At 40.7% G+C, this 25,076-nt stretch overlaps 1 protein-coding gene across 1 annotated transcript in view; it reads left to right on the top strand.

Moving 5' to 3' along the window:
• The window catches only part of exoc4 (exocyst complex component 4), a 135,195-nt gene extending 112,115 nt beyond the window's left edge, over positions 1-23,080 (top strand). The window contains exons 17-20 of the mRNA XM_037760049.1: positions 1,989-2,133; positions 6,328-6,506; positions 7,161-7,320; positions 20,937-23,080. Of these exons, the coding sequence (XP_037615977.1) occupies positions 1,989-2,133; positions 6,328-6,506; positions 7,161-7,320; positions 20,937-21,174 (722 nt within the window). The 3' untranslated portion in view covers positions 21,175-23,080. The remainder of the gene's footprint in view (positions 1-1,988; positions 2,134-6,327; positions 6,507-7,160; positions 7,321-20,936) is intronic.
• Positions 23,081-25,076: the final 1,996 nt, after the last annotated feature.

Here is a 25,076-nt window from a genome sequence, read left to right as displayed (position 1 = left end):
TCACAGCCAGGACAGTTAAAGTGATATACAATCACACTTTTGAATAAGTGTAGGTTCTTAAGTGGATATGAAATATGAAGTATTCTTGTAGTGCCATATTGTTATGAACTTAACCTCTTTTCTTAGATTCTTCCTACTTTTGTCGTCTTTTTAGGATTTGTTTTTTCCAATAATGTAAATATAAATCCAATTTTATTGTCACACATTGTACATAGCACAGCACAAAGTGAAATTAAGCTACTGCATTTATCCCATCCTAGTATATTATTGTTATTATTAGTATAATGGGCAGCTACTATACAGCGCCCGGGAGCAGTTTTAGGTGGTTGTTGCCTTGCTCAAGGGCACATGGAGGTGAACTGGCACTCCTCCAGCTACCACTCCGTACTCGGTCCGTGCGGGGACTTGAACCGGCGACCCTCCGGTTCCCAAGCCAAGTCCCGACAGACTGAGCTTTGCATATTTACCAGCTGTGAGAGCAACGCTGGTACTGTGTTCATCTTGTCAGTCTGTGTGTGTGTGTGTCATCCTGGCAAAATGTGTTCCTGGAGACACCTACTGTAGCGGGAACTATCGCAGAGGCAGTTTTAGGTACTTTGTCTGTCTGTGGACAGATTTGTGACCTCCATTGGCCCCCCCCACTTTACTCCCCAGGCCCAGTTTGGCATCACAAAACTTAACTGGTGTGTAGTTGAGATCAAAATGAAGGTTAGGTTTGAAGATGGGTGTGGTCCGAGCAAGGACGCTGGAGGAAGGGGGGTAGGAAGTGGGGAAAAGGCTCACACCACTTTACTCCCCTGGCTCGATTTGGCATCATGGCTGGTGTGATCCCATCGCAAGATGGGCTCTAGTTTAGGACAATCTGCCATCTTGATGTTACTGTAAGGTTTTACCGCACACAGTTCAGCCTCTGTCCTGTTTTGTTTGTTTTAAGTTAGCTGCGAAACGCATTGCATTTACAGACTAACTCACGATTTGGGAAGCTGTCTTTTCTAAGTTTACAGGACTGCACGTGTACTATTCCAGCAGATTTTGGGTCACTTTACACTTTTAGTGACGTTTCCAAATAAGAAATAATGAATACAAAAATACATTTTAAAATGTGTTCAGAGTGAATGAATCCATGTACAAATAATGAAACCAACAACATTGGAGCAAAAATACCTGTATCTCATTTCCTATCTGTTTTGGGGAAATATCAGTCAGAGGTATAAATCATAGAGAGGGAAGACAAATGAACAGGTTATGTCGGCCTTAGTTCAGACTTGCTGCCGCTCTGTGTGTGCGTGCGTGCGTGCATGTGTGACCTTCGGAAGGGCAGGAAGAGTAACTGGGGAGCTGGCTTTGACTGCGGCACATCGATCGTGGACCCCTGCATTCTCCTGCTCAACAGTCACTCTTCGTACACACACACACACACACACACACACACACACACACACACACACACACACACGCTCGCCTCATTGACCAAATAGACTTACATATGACTGACGGGGCCAATTTCTCTCCCTTTCCTCCCCTTGCTAATTTATGGCCATTGATCTACACCGGCCTGAATTTATATACACTCATCATGCTCTCTGGCTCTCTCTCTCTCACTCTCTCTCTTTTCACACATACACACACACACACACACACAGGTCTTTTGTGTGGTTTACAATGCGGTGCACTGACACATGCTCCTGCTGTCTCAGCACAAGTGGCGCGAAGAAAGTACAAGAACATGCTGAAGGACTCGGGAAGTGTGTGAAGTTGAGTTAATGGGTTTTCTTTTTGTGTGTGTTGCATGAACTGGTGTCATTTTCAGTACCTGATTATGTCATGAGTGAAATGACATGCATGCATATTACCAGTAGTACAGAGGTCAGGGTCAACTATAGAGCAGCACCTCTGGAGCTAATGGGGCTTCAGCAGCATCCAGACATTGAAACGTCACCCTCTGTCTTTAATAGTGTTTCTCTTTCCTGTCTATTCTGTCCATCCAGGTACGTCTCCGTACTCAGCAGACAGCCAGGGGGCGGGTGAGAGCGAGCGGAGCAGGGAGCAGATTCTCCAGACCCTGAGTGACCTGTCAAGAGGGTTCCAGGACATTGCAGACCGCTGTCTCCTGGTATTGCACCTGGAGGTCAGGTATGAAGGAGAAACTCACCCACACTTTGACAGTGCAGAGATGAAAACACACGTAGGGGGTTTTATATGGTGTTGTTACATTTATCTTATTGTGGACAGATGGCCTCAGATCCTCTGGCAGAACCATGTCTCAGTGTTAGGACTATACATTATTGGGAATGCTTGCTTTTATTTGTTAAAACACTTTAAATTTTGTGGTTTTAACCCAGTCAAAATGAAGTGTATAAGGCAATTAGATCAATTTCTCTTATTTAATTGTATTTATAAAACATGTGTTTATAAGCTGTTCTGCAGGTGAACCATCCATTTTTAATCACAGTATTTACACCAGTATACTCTATACATAGTGCTAAAAGCATGTTGGGTCCACTTGACCTGTATGTTGCATGTTTTTTTTAATCTTTTATCATCAAAATATGACAAATTTACAGTATATATACACTTAAACAGTATTTACAAATGAAACATAATAAAACAAGCAAAAACAAGATGCATTGCATCAACATTGAAATCCTATTTAAGTGCCAGCAAAACATGAAACAGGTAACTGTCAACAAAATGTTGAAAAAATAAAAATCCAAATTTCAAAATAAAATAGAAGACAAAAATAAAACATCAGCCAAAGATCTATAAATAACATTAGATTTATCATTGATAAACTCAAATCACCCCAAATGAGAACGATAACCAAACCAAATTAGCTTTTTAAATAACCTAAAGACTGAGAAAAAATAAAGAGAAACCATACCTCTGTCTGACATCAAAACACCTGAAAGAAAGAAACTGCAACATAACCCAGGCTATTAATCAGTTAGACTGAACATATAATGAGAAGTAAAAACTCAAGTTCTAAAAAGCCGAAAAACACAAAAAACAAGACATAAATCAAAATCAGAAAAACAAAAGATTTGGTTTGATTTCTTCAGCGTGAAGATGATATAGTTCCAATCACATAATGTGGTAGGAAAATTACATTTTTCCAACCTTAAAGATCAGCACACACTTACAGCGTGTGACCTGCAACAAAACAACCACACCCATTGTTTTCTTTTTTAAACACTTTTTTTTATTACATTTCAAGAAACATAAAAAATACATAACTGTATCAGCATAAAAACATAAACAAGAAAAAAAAAATAATTACAATATATGAAAAAATAACAAAATAAATAAATAATAGTAAAAAAATATATTAAAAGAAATAAATAAAAATAAAAAAGGAATGTTTCTCCTACAGCGAGTGATCACCAATGTCCAGTTTCATCCCACCAGTAGACTGTCTGTATGTTCCAGATAATTTCTAAAATGACCCCATAGTTGACTTAATGACTTAAATAGTTCATGTTTTCCCTTAATGTACTAGGTCTTTTTTCTTAAGGATATACATGCAGACAGTTCTTTTAGCACCCATTGTTTCCTATGTAAGCCCACACACTGGCAGCATCTTGATGCACGCCATCGTGTGTTGATGAGCTTCAAGTTAAGATGTGCATCTGTCTTCGTTTCCTGGGTTGATGCGTGTTTACTCAACAGAAAAAAAGCAGCATATTTAATTTCATTTGCTCACCACATCCCAGCTAGCTAGTGCACCTTGATTAGTATCTCTGTCTGTATCATGAGTTGGGTGTGTAGTGTACTATGCATGTGCATCAAATGATGCGAGCAGCCAGTGTGTTGCACTTTCATCATCTTGATGTGGAATCAGTGCATTGATATTACTCACTCGTGTCACTTCCCAGCTGAATGAAACACAGATTGTTCCGGTATGATTTTAAATCATTTACCACCCAGTCACCATGATCGTACTAGCACAAGCTTAGAGGACATGTTATTAAATCATATGGACAAAATTCATCAGTGGCGCCCATAAATGCAAGTTCAGGAGTTCAGTTTATACTTTGTCTTGAATATGTGTTTGTGTGAATGTCAATAACCAAGTTAATTTACCACACCATATACTTTCTACCCCTCACCACCACTAATAGTCCTCCATCATCGCTCTCCCTTTCCTTCCATCCGTCCATGTACCACCATCTCCCCGTAGACTATTGTATAGCTTATGCAATATTGTTTATGACTTCAGTAGAAAACCCTCCCTGAGGCTGATGTCTAGCTATATGCTACACTCCATTGACTCTCCCCATCTAGCGAATTTCCCCTGATAGTGGTACCAGTTAAATGAAGCCATGAGGAAGAGAGCAAGAGGGGAGGGAGGAGGAGGAGGAGGAGGAGGAGGAGGAGGAGGAGGAGGAGGAGGAGGAGGAGGAGATGAGTGTGGAGGTTGAAGTGATGGTGGGGGTTAAGGAAGGGAGATACAGTAGCTAAGTGGGAGAAATGATTGAATAGAGAGAGAGAGAGGGGGAAGTGAGATGGAGGCATTGAAAATGTGGTGTAGTTGTTGGCTTTGCCTCAGGGGGAAGAGACATTCACCCATATCATTTTATACCTTTCTGCTCAGGGCACTGTGATGATGGAATTATGAGAGTATTGACACCTTAAGTCTAGACAGAAATGAATCTTCTTTGGACATAAAAGGACCTCCGACTAAGATGGAGGTGTTTAAATCGGCAGAAAGATGAAGCACAGTGTTAAAGGATCTGTTCAAATCCACGTCATAAAAGTAGTATTAAAGATATGTGTTACCATGGGCATGAAATGTTAACATGGACTAACTAGAGATAGTATATATATATACATTTTTTTTGCTTCATAAGATCATGTTTGTTTGTTTTTATTTAGAGCCAAAAATGGAATGCAACTTAAAGTCTGGGTAAAGTAAAATCTGATATTTCTATTCAAACACATTATATATGTTAGAAAATAAGTGCTAAAAACGTGTAAAAAGACGGTGAACTATGGCCCTGTTCAGACCTGGTTCTAACATGCAGCCTGAGCAATTGGATCACAGATGGACAGCTCTAAGTACAGGTGTGAACGCAAGACGCATTGAGATCCGATCACTAAGACCGCAGTGTCGTATATTACTGTAACTGTACACATGTAATCAACCCTCACCCGTGATTGGGCGTGGTTTCCAGTGTTTTTTTAGTAGAGAATACTGTTCATTTTTTCACGATTTCGAAAACCTAATTTAATATACTTGCCGATTTTACCACTGGGTGGTTAATAACACATTTTTCTGTGGTGTGACAAACTCAAAACATCTTTATTTTTGCTTAACCCAGACTTTAACAGCTATCAAAAATTTAAAAATAATAAAAAAAAAAAAATGTTATTTGAAAGTTATGACATTTTCTGGTATTGGGTGTCTTGTAAAGTTCAATCAGCCTCGTTCGTGGCAGTTGGATATGAACCTATTTACAAAAGAATATGTGTAATTTTACCAGCCAAGAAAAGTGAATAGAAAACCCCTGGAGCAGAGTTCTTAAGCCACAAACAAATACTCCACCGAAGCTGTTTACATGGCCAACGGCACAAATCCGTGTTTGTTCCACGTCTTCAGTCAACCTTCCCTGAAAAGAAATCTAGATAAAATGAATAACGAAACGTCTAAAATGCAGTATTTTATGATGAGCTTCTCTGGCATTCACTCTGTTAATGTTATTAAAGGCTTTTATAGGCACAGTGCGCCGTTGTTTTTGGACATGAAGGACCCATAGTATGAAGGAGACCTCAGACTGTTTTGTTTCAATACAAAAGCCTGAAGTGGAAGACTTTTTTCTAGGCTGTAGGCTGCAAATTTAGTTGATTTTAAAGTATTTTTATACCACAAAGACTTGTACAACACACTGTGCTCCTCAGATTGCCCTTAACTAATCAGATTTCTTGGCTGAATAGTATCCAGCAGTGATGTAGCGGCAGCTGAATAAGTGGATATGTTATGAGTACTCTAAACATAATGATTTCTTATTAAATTACAGGCGTTAGAGTAGGTATATATAAACGCGTCTTGAGAAGTGAGAACACTCAGTGTTGACTAAAGTCTACCTTTTAACTATGTTAAAGTCTAGGGGCTTAGTCTAAGGAATAATACACCTCATACATTCTCACCTCTTTACAGTATATGAGGCTCCTTTGCTTTCTTCTTCTCCCTCAGCACAGGTCATAGTTGATTTCAACATACCAAGTCAGCAGTTTAATAACAAGATCTGAAATGGAAAGAGAACAAAGTCTAATTCTCCACTCTCTCTTCTCCATCCCTCAACTTCACCATCCTCCCACGTCTCCATCCAGGGTGCATTGTTTCCATTACCTGATCCCCCTGGCCAAGCAGGGCAACTATGCCATCGTGGCTAATGTGGAGAGCATGGACTACGACCCGCTGGTGGTCAAACTGAACAAGGACATCTCGGCCATAGAGGAGACCATGGGGGCCGCCCTGCAGCAGCACAAGTTCCAGTACATCTTTGAAGGTCAGCACGAACCCGTGGTGAAGTATAAACAGCTGCCTGACCAAATACCGTCAACCCACAAGCAGAAGTTAATTTGTGTCATGTGGATTCACAGAGATTGTTAAAGGGGACATGTCATGCTCATTTTTAGGTTCATACTTGTATTTTGGGTTTCTACTAGAACACGTTTACATGCTTTATTGTTCAAAAAACACTTTATTTTTCTCATACTGTCTGTCTGAATATACCTGTATTCACCCTCTGTCTGAAACGCTCCGTTTTAGCGCCTGTCTCTTTAAGAACCCCTCCCGAAAAAGCGTGTACAGTTTAGGCTATTCGTCGATGAATAAATGCTACAAGTTTCGTGTCTTGCTTGGCACCTGCTGATTAAAGTGAAAGGGGTTAGCCCCGATGTTAGCGACAACTTCAGCTCTAGGTCTTAAGATGGGCTGGCTTTTAAGGTCGACCAGATCATTTGAGTGACAAGCCGCTAACCTCGAGTTTTGCGCAGCACAAGCAGTAAAAAAGTGAGTTTTTCTTGATGTGTCCTCTTGAAGTACCCGAGTCTAATGTTTAAATGTTGTTGACAGAAGATGCTTTACCCTTCTTCTTTCTATTCCCATCTGCTTCTCCCATGATGCCCTTGACAGTCATCATTTTCTCTCCTCTCACTAGGTCTGGGTCATCTGATCTCCTGTATCCTAATCAACGGGGCCCAGTACTTTAAGAGGATCAGCGAGTCCGGCATCAAGAAGATGTGCAGGAACATCTTCGTCCTCCAGCAGAACCTCACCAACATCACCATGTCGAGGGAGGCCGACCTCGACTTCGCCAGGTAAGAGTCTTTTTTTTGAGTGCAGTTCAGCTGGAGCAGGTCACAACAGGAATACACCTCAAACCAGAAAGCCTGTACTTGTATGTGCACTTAGTTTCCCACCAGTTTGTAAAGGCGTGTAACCTTGGACTAGAGTAGCTGGCAGCGGATATTTTGTGCAGATAGTCTCTAAATTGTCGTGCGCTTGCCAATAAAGTGCTTGCTGTTTTTTCCCCTTGAGTTTTGCTGTTGTCATGGTGATAAAGACTTTCCCTTGAAACCCAAGATAATACTAATCTTATAGATAATAACATGAGCACATATTAATATGTTGGAATCTGTACTAGGGGGTAATGATAAAATTAACATTTCTTAATTATATACATCAAATATGAAATTGAGTTAACTATCATCATGAAGTCATCAAATCATAAATAGACAGTACTTACTGGCTGATGATCAGTTTAAAATCAGATGATGTATCGGTCCAACCCTGCTACACACCTGCACAGACACACACAGACACGCACAACGCCCTCAAGTTCAGACAGCAGACGTGTCAATGCACGAAGCAGACAGATGGTCAAACAGATTGTCAAGCACACTCTGTGTCTCTGTGTGTGTGTGTGCATGGTCGTCGGAGTTTATTTCTTATTCATACATTTATATTTTGTGAGTCTACCTGCTGTTGCTCAGCGCTGTCCAGCCCTGACAGGCATGGGGGAAATCAGCGCTCCGATATCTTTGTGAAAAAGAAGAAGAAGGAGGGAGAAAGCGAGAAGAAGACATAAAAGAGAAGGCTGATTCATAGTGTTCATGTGTGGTTGTTTTTTTTTCGTCTTTCAGAAGCTTGTGTCCTTGACAGGAGAGAGTGTGTGTGAGAGGAAGGGTGATGGAGAAAGATGGAGAAAGAAAAGGAGGGCTTGGGGGGAGGAAAATTGAAAAACTAAGTGAAAGGAAGTTATAGAAAAGATGTCTTTCACAGGAGTAGGCATAGAATGAGAGTCGGAGAGGACGGCGTGGATAGAAGATAGCGGAGATGAAAGTGAGAAAGGCACAGATAGATAGCAAGAAAGGGAAGAAAAGGAGGAAGATGAGATACGGAAAGAGTATCAGAGGAGAAAGAAAACTTTGTTACTTTATTACTACTTTGTTTTCAGCCTCTCCATGAGTCTCTTTCTATTTCTTTCCCTATCTTGCTTTTTCTCTTTTCCTCATATTTCTCATATTACATTAGTTTGATGAAGTAGCAAAAGAAGTAGAACACTTGCTCTGTTAGAAAAATAAATCAACTTTAAATTGGTCTAAAAAAAAAAAATGTTTCGGGCATGACCTGATGAAGGTTTTCACTATAAAGACCTGGAGAAATCCAACATTCAGCTTTTGAGAACAAAACAAACCTAAGCTGCCTTTTCCAACCTCAGTGTCCCTTCATCAAATATTTTTATAAAGGCTGCAACGATTAGACGGCTAATCGATTAGTCGATCGACAGAAAAATAATCACCAACTATTTTGATAATCGATTAATTGTTAAAGTCATTTTTTATGCAAAAATGGCAAAAAATGCTGTTTACCTCAAATATGGAGATTTTTTTATTTTTTATAATCATATTAATCTGAATATCTTTGAGTTTTGGACTGACAGTACAAGACAGTTAGAGACATCACCTTGGACTTTAAAGGTGCTTTCACAAGCCAACATTTGGTTTGTTTTAATCGAACCCTGGTGCGGTTCAACCCCTGGTGCGGGACCAAAACAAACGGTCCGAGGTGGTCTTGACATCTGGGCCAAAGAGAACATACAGAATATGATAAATAAAGTCCACAAAAACAGTGATGTTTATGAAGTCATTCAAGATAAACTGAAGGAGAAGGGATTCGTACACACAGTAGATCAGTGCTGAGTCAAAGTGAAAAAACCTTGACATCAATATATCAAAGTCTGTGATTCCCTGCAAAGAAGTGGCAGCTCTCCAGATGAAAAAGATACATTTTTCTCCTTCATACACAATATATATTTTTTTATTTAGCCCGCTTTGATTTGTGCACTGTGAAACCAAACCAGACTAAAAAGAAAAACAAACCAAAAGTGTCAATTTCACTCCGATTCCGACTAGCCGAACGGAATATTTATCTTTGTAAAAACGTGTTTACCTGCGCCTGCTATGTTGTGATGTAGGTTAATGAGCTTCTTTTCACAGCTCTTTATGCGGGGTGTCATACGTTTGAGTGTACAGGTGCACTCTCTGTGTTTAGACCGTGCTATTGTTTAAAACATGCCGCTATTGCGAGCCAAGTTCCCCTCCAGGAAAGTAAACTGAAATGTCCTGAACTGTACTGGATGTGGAGCACCATTGATTAGTATGTTATTTCTACCCTCTGTCAACTTTGATTATGGAGAAATGCCAGTGATGGCTCTTCTGCCTTCTCTCTCCTTCTCCCCGCTCTCTGATTACGAGGCGTGGGCGGTTGTGGAGGTGTTGATTGGGAATTGCAGAGCGCATTGTTTACACATTCATGGCTTTTGTGGATTTGCCGGCCTCCGGCTCCAAGACACACCAACGTGCACACATACACAACCCCTCTCCACCCCTCCCTCCCCCACACACACACACACACACACACACACACACACATATGTGATATGTATCCCTTGCTCTCACCCATGCACAGACACTCCAAGCCAAACCAATCATCATTTTGAAATCACCATATTTATGTTTAGGACATGAATATTCATAAAGCGTGCTCCGTGGCTCACACCTGTGAGAGGAAGTGACCATAAGGCCTGTATGCGAAAGATAAAATTATGCATTTGTGGCTTACCAAAAAGTAATATTTTTTTAGGCTTTCTTTTAAAAAGACGTACACTCTGATATACACTCTGTCTCGCATTGTGTGTAGCAAGCGGCAGAGCCAACAGCTTTTGTTTTGAAAGGTTAAACGCTGATAAATATGGTTTAATACATGATTTTTTTCATTAAACAAAAACGTGTCATGGACTTTGGAAGTTGCTTACATCTATTATATTTCAATAAACCTTTTGTTTATGGACGCAGTTATTGTTTGAGCTATGGCATACGCTCTATTAATGTTAATAAATGCTTTTTAAAGGCACAATTCATCATCTTTTTTTTTACATGGAGGACTCATAGTGTGGAGACTCATAGAAATCCTCAGGCTGTTGTAATTCAATACAAGCCTGAAGTGGAAAACTTGTTTATAGGCTGTGCTACTACCAGCTGTTTAAGTCTTTTTTATACCTCTAAGAGTTGTAAAGCATACTGTATTTAGCACTGTGCTCTTCAGAGTGCCCTTAACTATTCAAATTTCTTGGTTGAATAGTATCCAGCACTAAAAAAAAAGAAATGATCTAGAAGAAATAGCCTTCCTAAAACATCATGACTTTTGAGTGAAGTGGTTTAGTACCTTCAGTTGAAAATTAGTAGCTCAAATATAGAGAATTTCTCTCATGTTTAAAAGAATATAAGCAAACACCGTCCCTGATTGACAAAGTCAATCATTTATTTGGCACCTTAATCCTCTGTATGTCATAGATATTGAAAGATAGACTCCATGTGATGATTGTTTTTTAAGTTGCATGTACACATACAGTTTACAGAGGTGGGGACCATGTCATTGTTTTGTAAATCGCAAATAGGCTAAGTGTCAAGTCTTTGCACTCAAGTCCTAAACAAGTCATAATTCACTCTTCACCAAATGTTTAAGTCTCCGTCTGTAATTTTCGACCTGCACATTTTGTTCCTCATGGTTCTCTCCTGCAACTTGAGTGGATGCTGTCGGATTGGTTCAAACAAAAAGTGGATCTAGGGAATTAAGTGTCGACTTGCTGGGCATGAATAGCGTTAACGTTAGTTGATTCAGGAAATGAAAGGAAATTGTTTGATTTATGGCACAATTTTAAAATAACATGCTTTTCATTTATGGGCTTGGGGGAAGGTATCAAGTAGTTTCAAGTCAAAGGGCTCAAGTCCAAGTGAAGTCACCGGTGTTAAAATCAAAGTCAAGCTGCAAGTCTTGGATTGGATCTTGGAACTGATCTTGTCAAGTCGAGTCTAAAGTCATCTCTTGAGTTCACACCTCAGCTGTGTGCGTAAGCATGATGAAACATATAACAGATTGCTGTAAAGATGCTGAGACATGGCCAACCAGAATGAGCAGTGAAAGCAGTCTGAGGAAGACGGACTAAAAGCAGAATATTCATCAGTATTTTATTACCACCTCTGGAGAAACACGAGTGAAATGAGGAGAGGAAGTCATCACAGCAGGAAGCCTGCTTTCGAGAAAGACTGCAGATGCTCGCCTGTGTACCCATGTACTTTTATGTTCCTGTGAGTGTGTGTGTGTGTGTGTGTGTGCATATTCGTGTGTGTGTGTGTGTGTGTTTGGGCTGTTTTTCTGAATCTATGGGAAAGGGAGAGACGAGAGAGACCTGGACAAGGGCACAGTAATAACCATTGATCGGAGTTAAAACTAAGGAGAGGCCCGGTAACCAGCACTGCAGAACTCATGAACACACACACACACACACACACACACACACTCACACACACACTCACACACACACTCACACACACACACTCTCTCATAGATTGTGAAAAAGGATGGGCAAACAGTGCCACCTTGTGGCCGAATCCATGTTAATATACAGTATACTACTGTGAGAACCTACAGTATGTCAGTTGTTGAGGTCGTTGTTGTTGTTGGCAGGGTGTTAAAACTCACATTATGTGTGTGTGTGAGCATGTGTGTTTGTATGGAAACGTCCTATGGCGGTCTCTTGTCTCTCAGTCGGATGTTTGGCAGCGTTATCAGCTCGTGGGTCAAGGTCACACACACACCTGACCACTAACACACAAGTGGACACACACAGACCATCTGCTCAGGGGCTCAGTCCATGCGTGTGTGTGTGTGTGTGTGTGTGTGTGTGTGTGTGTGTGTGTGTGTGTGTGTATTGACTGCGCCCACAACCTTGTCACTCCATTGATCTCCTCTCATTGTCCTATGTGTCCACCTCTCTCTCTCCTTATGCTGATTTCTGGTTTCCTGACAGAAGCAGAGATCAGATAAAGGTGATGTTGTTGGTGAGTCAGAAAATAGTCGTAAAGAAAACACAACAAAACTTTCAAAAAACTTAGTGTTGCCTGGCAACAATTCACTCCAGCCTAAAATAATTAGCTGTCACTGAGATTTGAAATCTAAGCACACATTGTTTGCTTGGATGTTGTTTGCTACTGTAGCACTGCTTGGTTAACAAGTGACCTTACCGCCTAAAAAAAAAAAGTTTTTGTTTTTCCTCCTTTTTACCTGTCATCCAATTTCATTCTGCTCTGCGCATGTTTATGATCGTTTCAGCACTAGCTGTTTCAGATCAAGTAGGGACCGCTTAATGTTATGAGTCTACTGGTTGCCAAAGCATAGGATCATGGGAAAATGTGTCAGCATTCAAATAAACACATGGATTCAGCCTCAAATTATCATTCTGTTAGAATAAGCTTGCAGCACGCTAGTAGACAGGGCTTCACACCACAGAAAACAACAACGTGTGTGTACGCAATAATGTCCTACAGCAAATGTAAATAAATGTGTACCTGTTTTATCTGTGTAAATATATTCTATTTCTGGCGCAGCAGCATTTAGGCTATGTTTTTTTTTTCAGACACACTAACACAACCACACATACGGCGGAGCTCTGAGCTGCCCGATGACCCGTGTAGGCAGGTTGCAGCGCTGTCATAACATCCCTAGCTAACTCACAAGCCCCCTTAGCCCGTAGCTAGGCTAAACACCAGTCTGACAGGCTCGCTGCAGAGATGCCCCCAGAGTTCAGCCCGTCGCACCCACCTGTCTGCTGCTGGAAAATTACTACAGTGTGCGGAGCGTACATGTGTGAATTGTACAAGAACCGTGTGTGCTACGTATTGTCCCGAAATGCACCGCCCCAGCCTCCGCGCGTCTTCTTAAGATCCGGTGTGTGTGCGGCACATAAACAGTCTTTGTGTTTTTGTGTGTGTGGAGGTGACAGCCTGGTGTGTCTACAGAGAATGTGGTAATAAGTACAGTTGACGGCCGTGTCAGGAGGTAGTGGGTGTCAACAGATAAAACTGTTTGTATTTAGGCCCTGGCTTCGGTGCACTGTCACTTCGCTCAGCTGCTGTCTCCCCTCCTGTCACCTTGTGTCTCTCTCTTTATCTCTCTCTTCCTCCTCCTCCTCTCAGTCCCTTTTTCTTCATCTTTTTTTTCCCTCACCATCTCTACTGAATTGTTTTCCTCTCTGTTCCCTTCTTCTTCCAAACCCCTCCCTTCTTTTGCTTCTATTTTCTGTGTGTGCCGTATGATGATGGTCTTTGCTGATGAAGCCTGTCTATGTGTGTGTGTGTGTGTGTGTGTGTGTTTATGTATGTGCACATTGCAGCATGATGACGCAGGTCTTTGCTGATGAAGCCAGAGAGAGTTGTGTGTGTTTGTTGTGCGTGGCGCAGCATGATGGGACTGGTCTTTGCTGATGAAGCTTTAGTCTCAGTGTCTCTGCAGACCTTTCCTCATTAACAGAAGAGAGACAAATGAACTGCTGTGGAGGGAGAGAGAGACCGAAGGAGGCGAGATACTTTAGGGAGAGATTTAAAAAGGCAGAAGGGTGTGTGTAGACCAGTGGGCAACCTCTGGGTCCGAAGAGTGAAGCCAGTGCAGAAATGCCTTAAACGTACATTCTTTCTAATCTCCAGTAGGGGGCGACTCCTCTGGTTGCAAAAAGAAGTCTATGAGAAAATGAGCCTACTTCTTACTTGATTTATTACCTCAGTAAACATTGTAAACATGAGTTCATGGTCTCAATCGCTAGTTTCAAGTCTTTTTCAATACAGCATGATGTTCATTTAGTAAATTATGGTCCCATTTAGAGTCAAATAAACCATAAAGCAGGGGATGCTTTAGGGCGTGGCTACCTTGTGAAGTCACTACCATGACGTCCGTGTTTTCATTTTAGAACTGTAACCCTTTCACAGCGTGTTTTCAGTTCATGAGAGTTAATTATAACCTTATTGGTCGCCTGAAAATGTCTCATTCAGCGTTCCATTATACTTCGCTCCACCCTCTCGTTTCACTTCTGGTTGCAAAAAACTAGGACTGTCCCGAATACCATTTTTTTGGCTTCGAAGCTTCGGTGAGAAATATTTGAAGGTATACGAAGCTTCAGTGCCCGGGACAATGCGGCTGCCGCACTACTGTGCACACATGCACCTCTACACACAACAAAAAAAACGATATCTGTCCGAGAATAACTAATAATAATGAATGATGAATAATGAATAATTAATAATTTTGTGGTATTATTCCTTATTTCATGGGCTATTTCGGGATTTATATATTATTTTTACATACTTATATATAAAAAAAAACAACAACAATGCATGCGAATACTGGTTTGGAGGTCGATTACCATGGCAACAGTCGAAGCTTTGAAGCAATCATGTCAGCCTTACAAAAACCAAGATGGCAACACCTTTTACATGTCCAAATGACTATACTAATATAGCATTTTTACATCATTTTTGGAAAGATCTTTTAGAGCCTATAAGGTGCTGCAAGATTTATCTCAATTTTATTTTTTTTTACTTTATACCAAAAGAGAGGAAGGAAATCAGTTGTTGGTGTCAGTAGCCGAGGTATCTGTTCTTGCAGCAACAAGTCTTTCCAGCTGATTGAAAGGTTCATCCACAGTCTCCCATCCTTCCTCCTCCTCCTCCTCCTCCTCCTCCTCCTCCTCCTCCTTCCTCACCTCATCTCCCCCCTCCCCACACCCCCCCCCACTCACTAACGTGTTGTTCCAAACACGCTGACAGAAGCAGCCTATAATGGCCTTAATATTGTCCATGCCGGAAATGAGGGGGAATGAATTGTGCTGATTCTTGTCTTTTCTTCTCTTCTCTCTCTCTTTGTCTTTTTCCTGCGTGTTTCTCATACATATCTCTCCGTCCAACGCTGCATCCACGCACCATAAATTGACTTAATATTCTTTGTATACAAGGAAAAGGAGGGGGGTGGCTAATTAAAATTTAATAGAAAGCTCGCCACGGAGGCATGTTGATGCATACACACACACACACACACACACACACACACACACACACACGCGCGCTGATTACTAAATCAGTGCTCTTATAGATGCTGGTGGAAGCAGGTGGCCATAAATAGAGAAAGACTTTAAAAGAAAGAAAGGCAATCAACAACAATTCACTTTGGTTTTGTGGGGGAAAAAAATCAAGAACGTTGGTTTCATTAACTAGCTGTATCTTTAATGGATTAAAAGAAGTGTGTGTTTGTGTGCTAGCGTGTGTGTGTGTCACCGGGGGTTCTCTCTTGATGGTGGGGTGCCAAGAGATTTTAATCTTATTAACAGCTCTTACCCTGTTTGGCAAATGGCTTTCCAACTGCTTGGGTAATGAACTGTTTGAAAGTGTTTTCAGCACACGCTAACATACATCACTCAGACACACACACACACACACACACACACATATACACACCTTCACTTTTCTCTTTCTGAACCAGCCCCCTCCCCTTTGTACTGAGCAGAGACCAGATTGCCAGCTGTCGTCACGACTCAGACACACAAACACACACACAACAACAACCTGCCGACAGTCTAGCACACCGTCTTCCTGTTTTCATATTAGATGCTACGGAAAGGACAAAAAACTGCACAGTGGATTTAATGCCCCATTATCAGTTATAAATGAGCATCAGTGGATCGGCTTTTAACAAATCCTGTGTGGGATTTTCATCTAAATGCTGCCAGGTGAATTATAGTTGCTATTATAATGTAGTTAAGCCCTGTTTTATAGCACTGATGAGGCATTTTTTTACTTCCACTTGGTGACTGCTGCGTCAGACGGATTCCAAAAGCTTTCCAGCTACTTTTATTATTTTATTTAGAGACTAATTGTTCTTCAGACTGTGGAATTTAGTGTCTGTCAAAGTGCTCATAGTCATAATTCCACTTTTCAGTAGGGATCTCTGTTGTTAATTTCCCACTTTGTGCATAACTTACTAGTCTACCAGAAGGGTTTTCTTAATTGAAACGGGGATTTGAGCCTATACAAACTTGTCAGTCAGTCAGTCAGTCAGCCAGCCTGCACAAACTCAGCAACAAGAATTTGGAGATCATTTGGACTGAGTGGCAACAGTTACTTTTCTTAGCTTTTAAATGTCCATCCATCATCATTTGTACACAATACCCACAGCCTGTCCCAGCTCACACATGGGCGACAGGTCGAATGCACCCTGGACAGATTGTCAATCTATCACAGGGCTGACACATATATAGACTGTACTGTGTAAATATAAATGGACAACGGGTTTCCACTTCCTCCCACTGTACAAAAGTGAAGCCAAAATATCCCTGACACGTGAGCTGCTATCTTGAGATTTTGACGTCACTTGGAGCCAGAGTCTGCGCAGTAGTGATTGAGAACACTGGAGCCACGGTATCGAGGTCCCGCCCACACACCCGCCGGAGCCAATCACGAGCCGAGCACAGCCGCAGCTTGCTAGCGTGAGCTACCTAGCTGCTACGTTAGCACCACGGCAGCTGTTTGACTAGAAAGACACGACAACTAACCATATCTGTATAACTACATTTATGATCAAATTGACACATGTTCTATTACACAGACTTGTGACGGTTATGGGGAGTTAAAGTTACATCTCCTCTCTCGTACAATTCCAGACCCTCCTACTTCCCTCAGAGCAGCTGTCAATCATGATGTCTCACCCCCTTTTTATAGCATCAAATAACTAATTCAAACCAAACGTATCAGAAAAATTAACACTTGAACATACATCTGCGTGATAAGAACTACTGAAAAACGTATTTGACGTGTACTTTGATTTTTTAGTTTGTCCCATCCGCTAACTCGGAGGGGGCGGGCTTTATGACCTATACTGCAGCCAGCCACCAGGGGGCGATTGAGATGTTTTGGCCTCACTGTTAGGGAGCTGTCATGTCGTCCATCTTTATATACAGTCTATGATATAGACAGACACACTCACATTGACACAAACAGGCAATTTAGACTCTTTAATCAACCTAACTGCATGTCTTTGGACCCACGTACCATCGCAAATAACTATAGTACTTTAAAAAAAACTAAAAAACGTAACTGTATACACATCTACTGCACAGAGGTTTACAATAAGTAGTCAGGTGCAGGTTTACACCTGTTTATTGCTCAAAATCAACAGTTTCTTTCCTCTGCTAAGCTGCTTCCAATTGAGAGCCGAGGATGGATATTTGAATGAGGAGTCGCCTTCTGTTCAAAGCTTCTTCCCTCGACGAAAGAAATGTGTGCTTTCTTCTCCGTTATATGTGTTTTTTTCCCATTAGATCAAATAACGGGACGATTTGCCTCAAGCGTGCAATTAATCGCCTGATCCATCTAGGGAATGAAATGGTTTTGAGCGGGTGTTTTGCTGTGTTTTTTGAGATAAATGTGCCAACACTAAAACACACACACACAGATTCAAAAAGATACAAAGCAGTGGCACATTCAACGGCACCAACATTTAGACGTTTACATCACGGCACATTTCATTATGAGATGAAACCACATGTGCAGTTATCGGGCTCTTTTTTGCCTTTCTTCCGTCTTGCCCTCGGTTAAAGAGTAAACGAATGTGACCCTCATCAATATTGACAAGCGTATTCATGAAATGAGCTCAAGGATGGAAAAATGAACAAGACCTTGGAGAAAAATTGAGAGCAGGATGGAGAATGAGACGGAATGCAAATGCTTCGATGACCAAGGGCGTTACTTGTCAGGGGAAGGCCAAAAAACAGATATTATGCACCTCTATTCCTCACTCATCTCTTCAGTCATCACTCTTTTTCCCCTCTTTTTGTATCTCTCCATCTCCATCTCATTCATTGTACCCCTCCATTACTTTTTCCCAGGTCTTTTTCTACTGTTGAATCTCTCAAAATGACAGCACATAAAACACCTTTGGAGCAGAAGCTCCCCGAGTGCTCATTAAGGCCTTGTTAGCATCGAAAATGATCATCCCAAGAAGGGAATGGGTCTTGGATGGGTGACGGAGCTAAACAAATGAGATAAAAAATCTTTTCTTACCAAAGTGTCTTTTTTACGGCGCCATATCGCTAAAGATTTGAATCCATTTTACTTTCATCTTCCTCTGGCACAATAGAGAGCTTAACCCTCTTTCTCCAGATGCTTTGATGGACATAATTATAAATCACGTTTTCTCTCTCCTGTCGCACAAAGAAAAGATTTGGAAACAGCTGGACACAATATTTTTTCCTCAACCACAACACCTCCAAGGCCTTTCATCAGCCTAACAATGTCAGAGCTACAATTATGCCTCTTCACTGAGCGGCAAAGCAGCAGGAGCCACTGCTGTTGAGTGACTGGCATCTGCCCTTGGCCAAGGTGGCCAGGAAAGGAAACTTCTTTTGCCTGAAACTGTTTGAGTGTATTCAGTGTCACACGGAGACACAAGCTTATTGAAATGCATATATCGCTGCTCTTGTTAGATGGGGAGCTATAACACAATGTCTACACAGGAGGAGTAGCGTGAGCAGCATGTTAGCTCAGCAGCAGCAGCAGCTTCAGTCCTGTGTGTCTACACACGATGCGTTCAGGCACAGTATTGAGTCTAGGTCACCCAATGTTTGGCAGCACTCAAAGCCCGACACTCAATCCTTGTAGTTATGCATGGAAATAACCAACATCTGGTTCTGAGAAGTGAAGCCAATGCGGAATGACCCTACTACTCACTTGATTTATTACCTCAGTAGACATTGTAAACATGAGTTTATGGTCTCAATCGCTGATTTCAAGTCTTCTTCAATACAGCATGATGTTCATTTAGTAAATTATGGTCCCACTTAGAGTCAAATAGACAATAAAGCAGGGTATGCTTCAGCTGGTCTACTTTAAATCAAATTTACTTTACGTCATAGCTAATCATTTTGCAAACTTCTATGTTTTAGATATTAGATTTTGGGGATTTTTCCTATCGCTCCAGGTAGAGTTGCAATCATTAATCAATTAGTTGAGAACTATTAAATTAATTAACAACTATTTTGATAGTGGATTAATCAGTTTGAGTCTTTTTTTTTTTTAAGAAAAACAGTCTAAATTCTCTGATTCCAGCTTCTTAATTGTGAATATGTTCTGGTTTCTTTACTCCTCTATGAAAGTAAACTGAATATCTTTGAGTTGTGGACAACACAAGACATTTGAGGACGTCATCTTGTGCATTTTTCACCATTTTCTGACATTTTAAAGACCAAACAACTAATTGATTAATCGAGAAAATAATCAACAGATTAACCAACAATGAAAATAATCGTTACTTTCAGCCCTATCTCCAGGCCTCCATTAGTTTCTATCCATCCTATACTATATGGACATCAATTAAATGAGCTACTACGCAACCACAATGTAATATTGACAAAAATGAACACAGACTTGATCTTCACTGTGATAAATCACACAACTCAGTCGTCTAATTGATTTCCGTATCGTACAGAAATGAATGGAAGCCAAATGGACGTCGGCTTGAGATTGTTTTTCTAACTAAATTACATTTGTTTCTAATTTTAAACATACATGTCATAATACAGTATGTGTGTCGCTCACCTTTTCTCACCTCTGTATCTACAACTACTTTCTGGAAGTGTAACATTTAGTGTATCTTTAGACAATGGGATTTGTCCCGTAGCCAGGAGGCAGATAGATAGTGGTGGAATCTATTCTAGTGTGTGCCTGCGTCTTGTTATTCCTGTGTGTGTTTGGGAGTCTGGCCGACACAATCCCTCACACACAAACACACACACACTCTCTCCAAGGTATTTGACCTGCTTTGCCCCGGAGCAAAGAATAACTGCCTGTCCTGAATCCCAAAACTCTCCTGTGCATTACCTTACCTCCAGTTTCTTGCCAAGCAGTGCTTTCTGCACATGGATGGGTAAATTGTGTTTATGACGAGCTACCTTCCTACTAGAGTCCATATTTATGGCTAAATATTGTCTACTCCTCTGTAAATGAGTATTACATCCTATGTTAACATACACAGGAGGTCTACCTCTAGATATTCAGTAGAAATTACAATATATAAAAACAAATACACACACTTCTGTCTTTGTGCTCTTTCGTTATCAGTATGTACTTCGTGGTCTTTTTCAAATGGCCCATTGTGGCGTCAGGTCCTGGCTAAAGACCTATTAATTCTACACACACCACTTTCCTCTTCTGGCTCTGTCAACAGTGTTTCATTAAAGCGGTCTCAGTAGTTTTGTAGCCGCTGAATGTTTTCCCTCCACCTTCATGCTCCCGGTGGCGGCGGGGTGAGGTCCTTGAAGTCCTTTTTAAGAAAATTGGGCTTGACAGCAACAGCAGTTAGTTTGTCTTTTTGTGTTTCCCCCTTTTGTTGTCGCTGCTCCTTTTGATTCCGCGCTGGAGTAATGCAAAAAGGAATATAAAGTTCTTTTCTTTCTCTGCCCCTTCTTATCATTTCCTTCACCCTGTTTCTCTCTCAACTCATTTTCTTTATCCATAACTTCCTGACATTTTCTCTCACTTCATTCCTCATTCAGGCAGTACTACGAGATGCTGTACAACACCGCCGACGAGCTGCTGAATCTGGTGGTGGACCAGGGCGTTCGCTACACGGAGCTGGAGTACATCAACGCCCTGTCCTTGCTCCATCGCAGCCAGACGGGCGTAGGGGACCTGAGCACCCAAAACATCCGGCTGCAGAGGCTGAAGGAGATCATCTGCGAGCAGGCCGCCATCAAACAGGCCACCAAGGACAAGAAGATCACCACAGTGTAATGGTCACACAGGATGGGGTCAACCAAGAAAACCTCTGTCCTACACATTTTTCTTTCAGCTCCTTCAGATCTGTCCGGCAGGAACATGTGCAGCATAATTGGGTCATGAATGCAAGAGTATAAGAACTTGCAGGACAGGGGGATGTTTAAGAATTGGGTTAGAAAACACTGAAATAGATGCTTGCTGTAAGACCGAGATCATAATGTGTGTGAAATCTGTTGATGGAAAGTGTGTCTTCTCCATTTCATCTCGTCTGATGTGACGAAACGCACTGTAGTCGAGTGTTGACACAGATATACTTTCCAACTCTGGGCATGTAGATTATATATATATATATATATATGTGTGTGTGTGTGTCAGCGTATGCAGCACTGGCTCGCTCTAATTGGGAAGCGAGGTGACAGCCAACACAACTGCAAACTTTGCAAGTTTATTTCGTCTCGGTGTCATAAGGTAACCTACAGTACATTGTCAATTTACACTTTTTAAAAGAAATAAACGCGCCGCTCGCGCTACCGACTCCCGACAGTCCCCCCGCTCCCCATGACTCCAGCTCAAGATAAAAGCCGATTGTCTTGGACACTCACCCGAACTTAGGCCCATCTCATCTCATTTTCCTATTAGATCTAAACTGCTGCTCTCAATTACACCTCTATCTCTCCTCTCCTGGTAGCCCCATGAGCCCACTGATTCTGTCTGCAATAACAGATGCCAGATTAGACTGTCTGAATGAGGCCACATCTTCCGCCTGCTGCCAATTTCGGCTGGTCCCCAAAGATTCCCCCTAGCTGAGAATTGTATCATATCTATGGCTGTTAAAAATCTGTTTATCTGTTGTTTTTTTTCTTATAGTGTGTGCAGTAAACTAGTGTGGAAAGTTGTGAGCTGACAAATTGGACAACAGAGACTCAGTAATGAAGACATTTTTGCTGATTTTTAGTTTCATCCTTCCATAAAAAGGTATATTTGAAGTCCAATATAGTGGAATGACATGCACTTTCTTTCAGTTAAGGCATGTGTGCGAGAATCCTTTTCATCAGTCACAGCTCTATAAACCGAAACGATGCAATTCCGAATCTTTATTTTGTTGTCCCAACAACATGTGTGCAAGTCTCTTAAAGTGAAGTAAACATATAAACCCGAGAGACGATCGCAAATCATTGCCCTCCCCTGCAACCCTCCTTGTTTTTAGTTCATTAACTTGGGAGAGAAGTACTTAACGAGAGCAGGAGAGGAGAATGGGAGCCTTGTCAATACGGCGGGCCCGGCGCCGGTCTCCCCGAAGCCCACAGGGCAATCCATCATAATGACACATAGGCTGGGATCGATGGGAAAACAACCGTGGAGCTGCTGAGGGGTTCGTCTACCGCTCTGAAACGTACACTTGGTGTAAAATCTAAAAATCTGCTCATTCAGCTGTTCACTTCAGAGCTACTTTTGAAATGTTATACATGGGGAACTTTAATACAATGCTAACTGACTGTGTCATTTCACACACAGATGCTATTATACTATTATCCCACTGCACACACACACACAACACCTAAAAGTCCAGAAGGCTTATGTATTGGGAATACTACATATATGTGAGATCAAACCACTCCTGCTGTCCAAGCTTTTCATTCATGAATTAAATATGTAAAATTTAATCAAGCTTCATTTTTTACTTGGAGGCAAAACTCGGCTCATCTGCTTTTCTATTTCACGTTTCTTTTTCTTTGCAATGGATATTTTGCACATCTGCGATGAGAGTAATTTCTACTAGTTTAAACATCCTTATTGTTCCTCCGGTTGTTGAGTGCCATCTTAGGAATGCTCTGGAATGTTTGTCTAGACTAAATTAAGCACACATGATTTGTTAATGCATACAATAATACACTAACAAAAATAAAGCCTTCAAATTCCATCATGTTTTGTGTATTTTGTAGTGTTTTTTTTCCTTGTGTGATTGCATAACGGTCATATTTTCCACTGTCTTTGGGGGGGAAGTACAGCTGACAAGAGTTCCTGCACACAGTAACACCTTTTCCACACATGACAGCACAGTCCATCACTGTTTTGATGCACCCGAGCTGTTACCGCCTTATGTCATATGTGCGAGACGGATTCAAAACCAACACTAGAGGAAGTATTTTACCTGACAGCTGTGATGTGTTTGTGTCTGACATGGTTTGACGTATGAAGTGCAGCATATTGGTATCAGAAAAATAAACACAGACAGCATACCAGCTGAAGGCTTGTGTTGTTGTGGGCATAAATCCATAGGCTATCTGTTGGTACAGGAGGATATTTGCAAAACCTGACAGTGTTATTAGCCCTATTGTGTCTACCATCATGGAGTTCTGATGCAGGATATCAGGATACAGGGATTACGATTCAATGTATTGCAATACTGTAAGTAAAGCGATATTGAGATTTTTTTAAATCTAATTTTAGGAAAACTGTCATAGTATAAAGAACACACCATCATATGCATATAATCGGAGTAAAAAAGTTTACTTTTTTTATGCAATCAGAACAGTGGGATCTGAATTTGCATTTATCACAGTCCCTGTAACATCCAACATCATAGCACTACTTTGAGAGGTTACATACACTGAGAGGGCACCTCTCTTTGCATGTAAACTATTAATTAAAAATCAATACAGTGTTTTTGAGAATCGATAAAACATAATATTGCAATATTTGATTTTGTTTTCGATATTTTCTCACACCCCTTCAGCTCTGACAATGAAATCCAAATTTAACAAAAGGATGAACCCCACAAATGAAATTTAAAATACACCATTGGAAACTTTAGTAGTCCCATAATGACTGAAAGGTCTTTTAAAATACTAAATTAAAGTTATTAGTGGTTTCTAAATCTTTAGAGGCATCAATAATGGTTGTAAACATTATAGTTACCTACATTTTAGCATTTCATTATTAAATTTTTTTTAAACTGAGAAACTTTTTTTATTTTACTACATATAAGTCAAACTCCTAAATTGTGTATGTCAAAATTGTTGAATCTAGAAAAAAAATAACAGTTTTAAAAGAACCTAAAACTAAAAAAAACGTTTGATCCTAGTTAATCTCACGAAAACAGACAATTGGAGCTCTCGGGCAGGTTGTGTACATCTTGCTCCTGTTAGGGATGTAGGCCTATGTCAAGTAAATGGCGTAAAGTGGGCTCGTAATGTGTTAACTATGGATATGTTAAATTTTCTTATTAGGGAATTTCACAGTCATTAGTACACCTTTAAGAAACTTTCAAAAAAAGTTTTTAGAAATAGCTCTATGCATCGCCAGGAAGTGTATAGCAATTACATGGAAGTCTGATTCCCATCTCCTCTTATCTAGATGGCTTTTAGAAATGAACAGCTGCATTCCACTTGAAGAGATCACACATACCCTGGGAAATTAATACAACACCTTTCTGAAGATTTGGAAACCCTATTTAACCTACATGGACTTCTTACCTATATCGGATTTGATATAACAAAATTATCAGACTTGATACATCATTAGTCATCTGAATAAGTCAGAACACTGCATCTCGTTATTTAGGATTTCTTTATTCGTGTATTTAATTTGTTTTTTCTATAACCTTTTTAATTAAATTGATCGTTAACTAGCCTACTCCTTTTGAATATGGCTCTTTTTCAGTTTGTATGTGGGTGGGATATAGGGGAGGGAATTTGGAGCCATGTTTGTGTGAGTTTGTGTTTTGTATATTTGGTTTACTAAAAAAATTGAAAATAAAATATTCTAAAAAAAACTATGGATATGTTAAATGCTATAATGTATGATAAAACTCAAAGCTATTTGGAGTTGTAGGTTTTTTTTCCCTCTTCTCCTTAAATACCTAAGGAGGTGCTTCCAGGGCCACTGTCGGTTTTTGGATCAAGCAAACTACATTA

This window comes from Sebastes umbrosus, chromosome 23 (assembly GCF_015220745.1).
Source record: "Sebastes umbrosus isolate fSebUmb1 chromosome 23, fSebUmb1.pri, whole genome shotgun sequence".
Classification (NCBI taxonomy): domain Eukaryota; kingdom Metazoa; phylum Chordata; class Actinopteri; order Perciformes; family Sebastidae; genus Sebastes; species Sebastes umbrosus.
The sequence above is the reverse complement of the archived record's forward strand: the minus strand, read 5'-3'. Positions and strand labels throughout refer to the sequence as shown.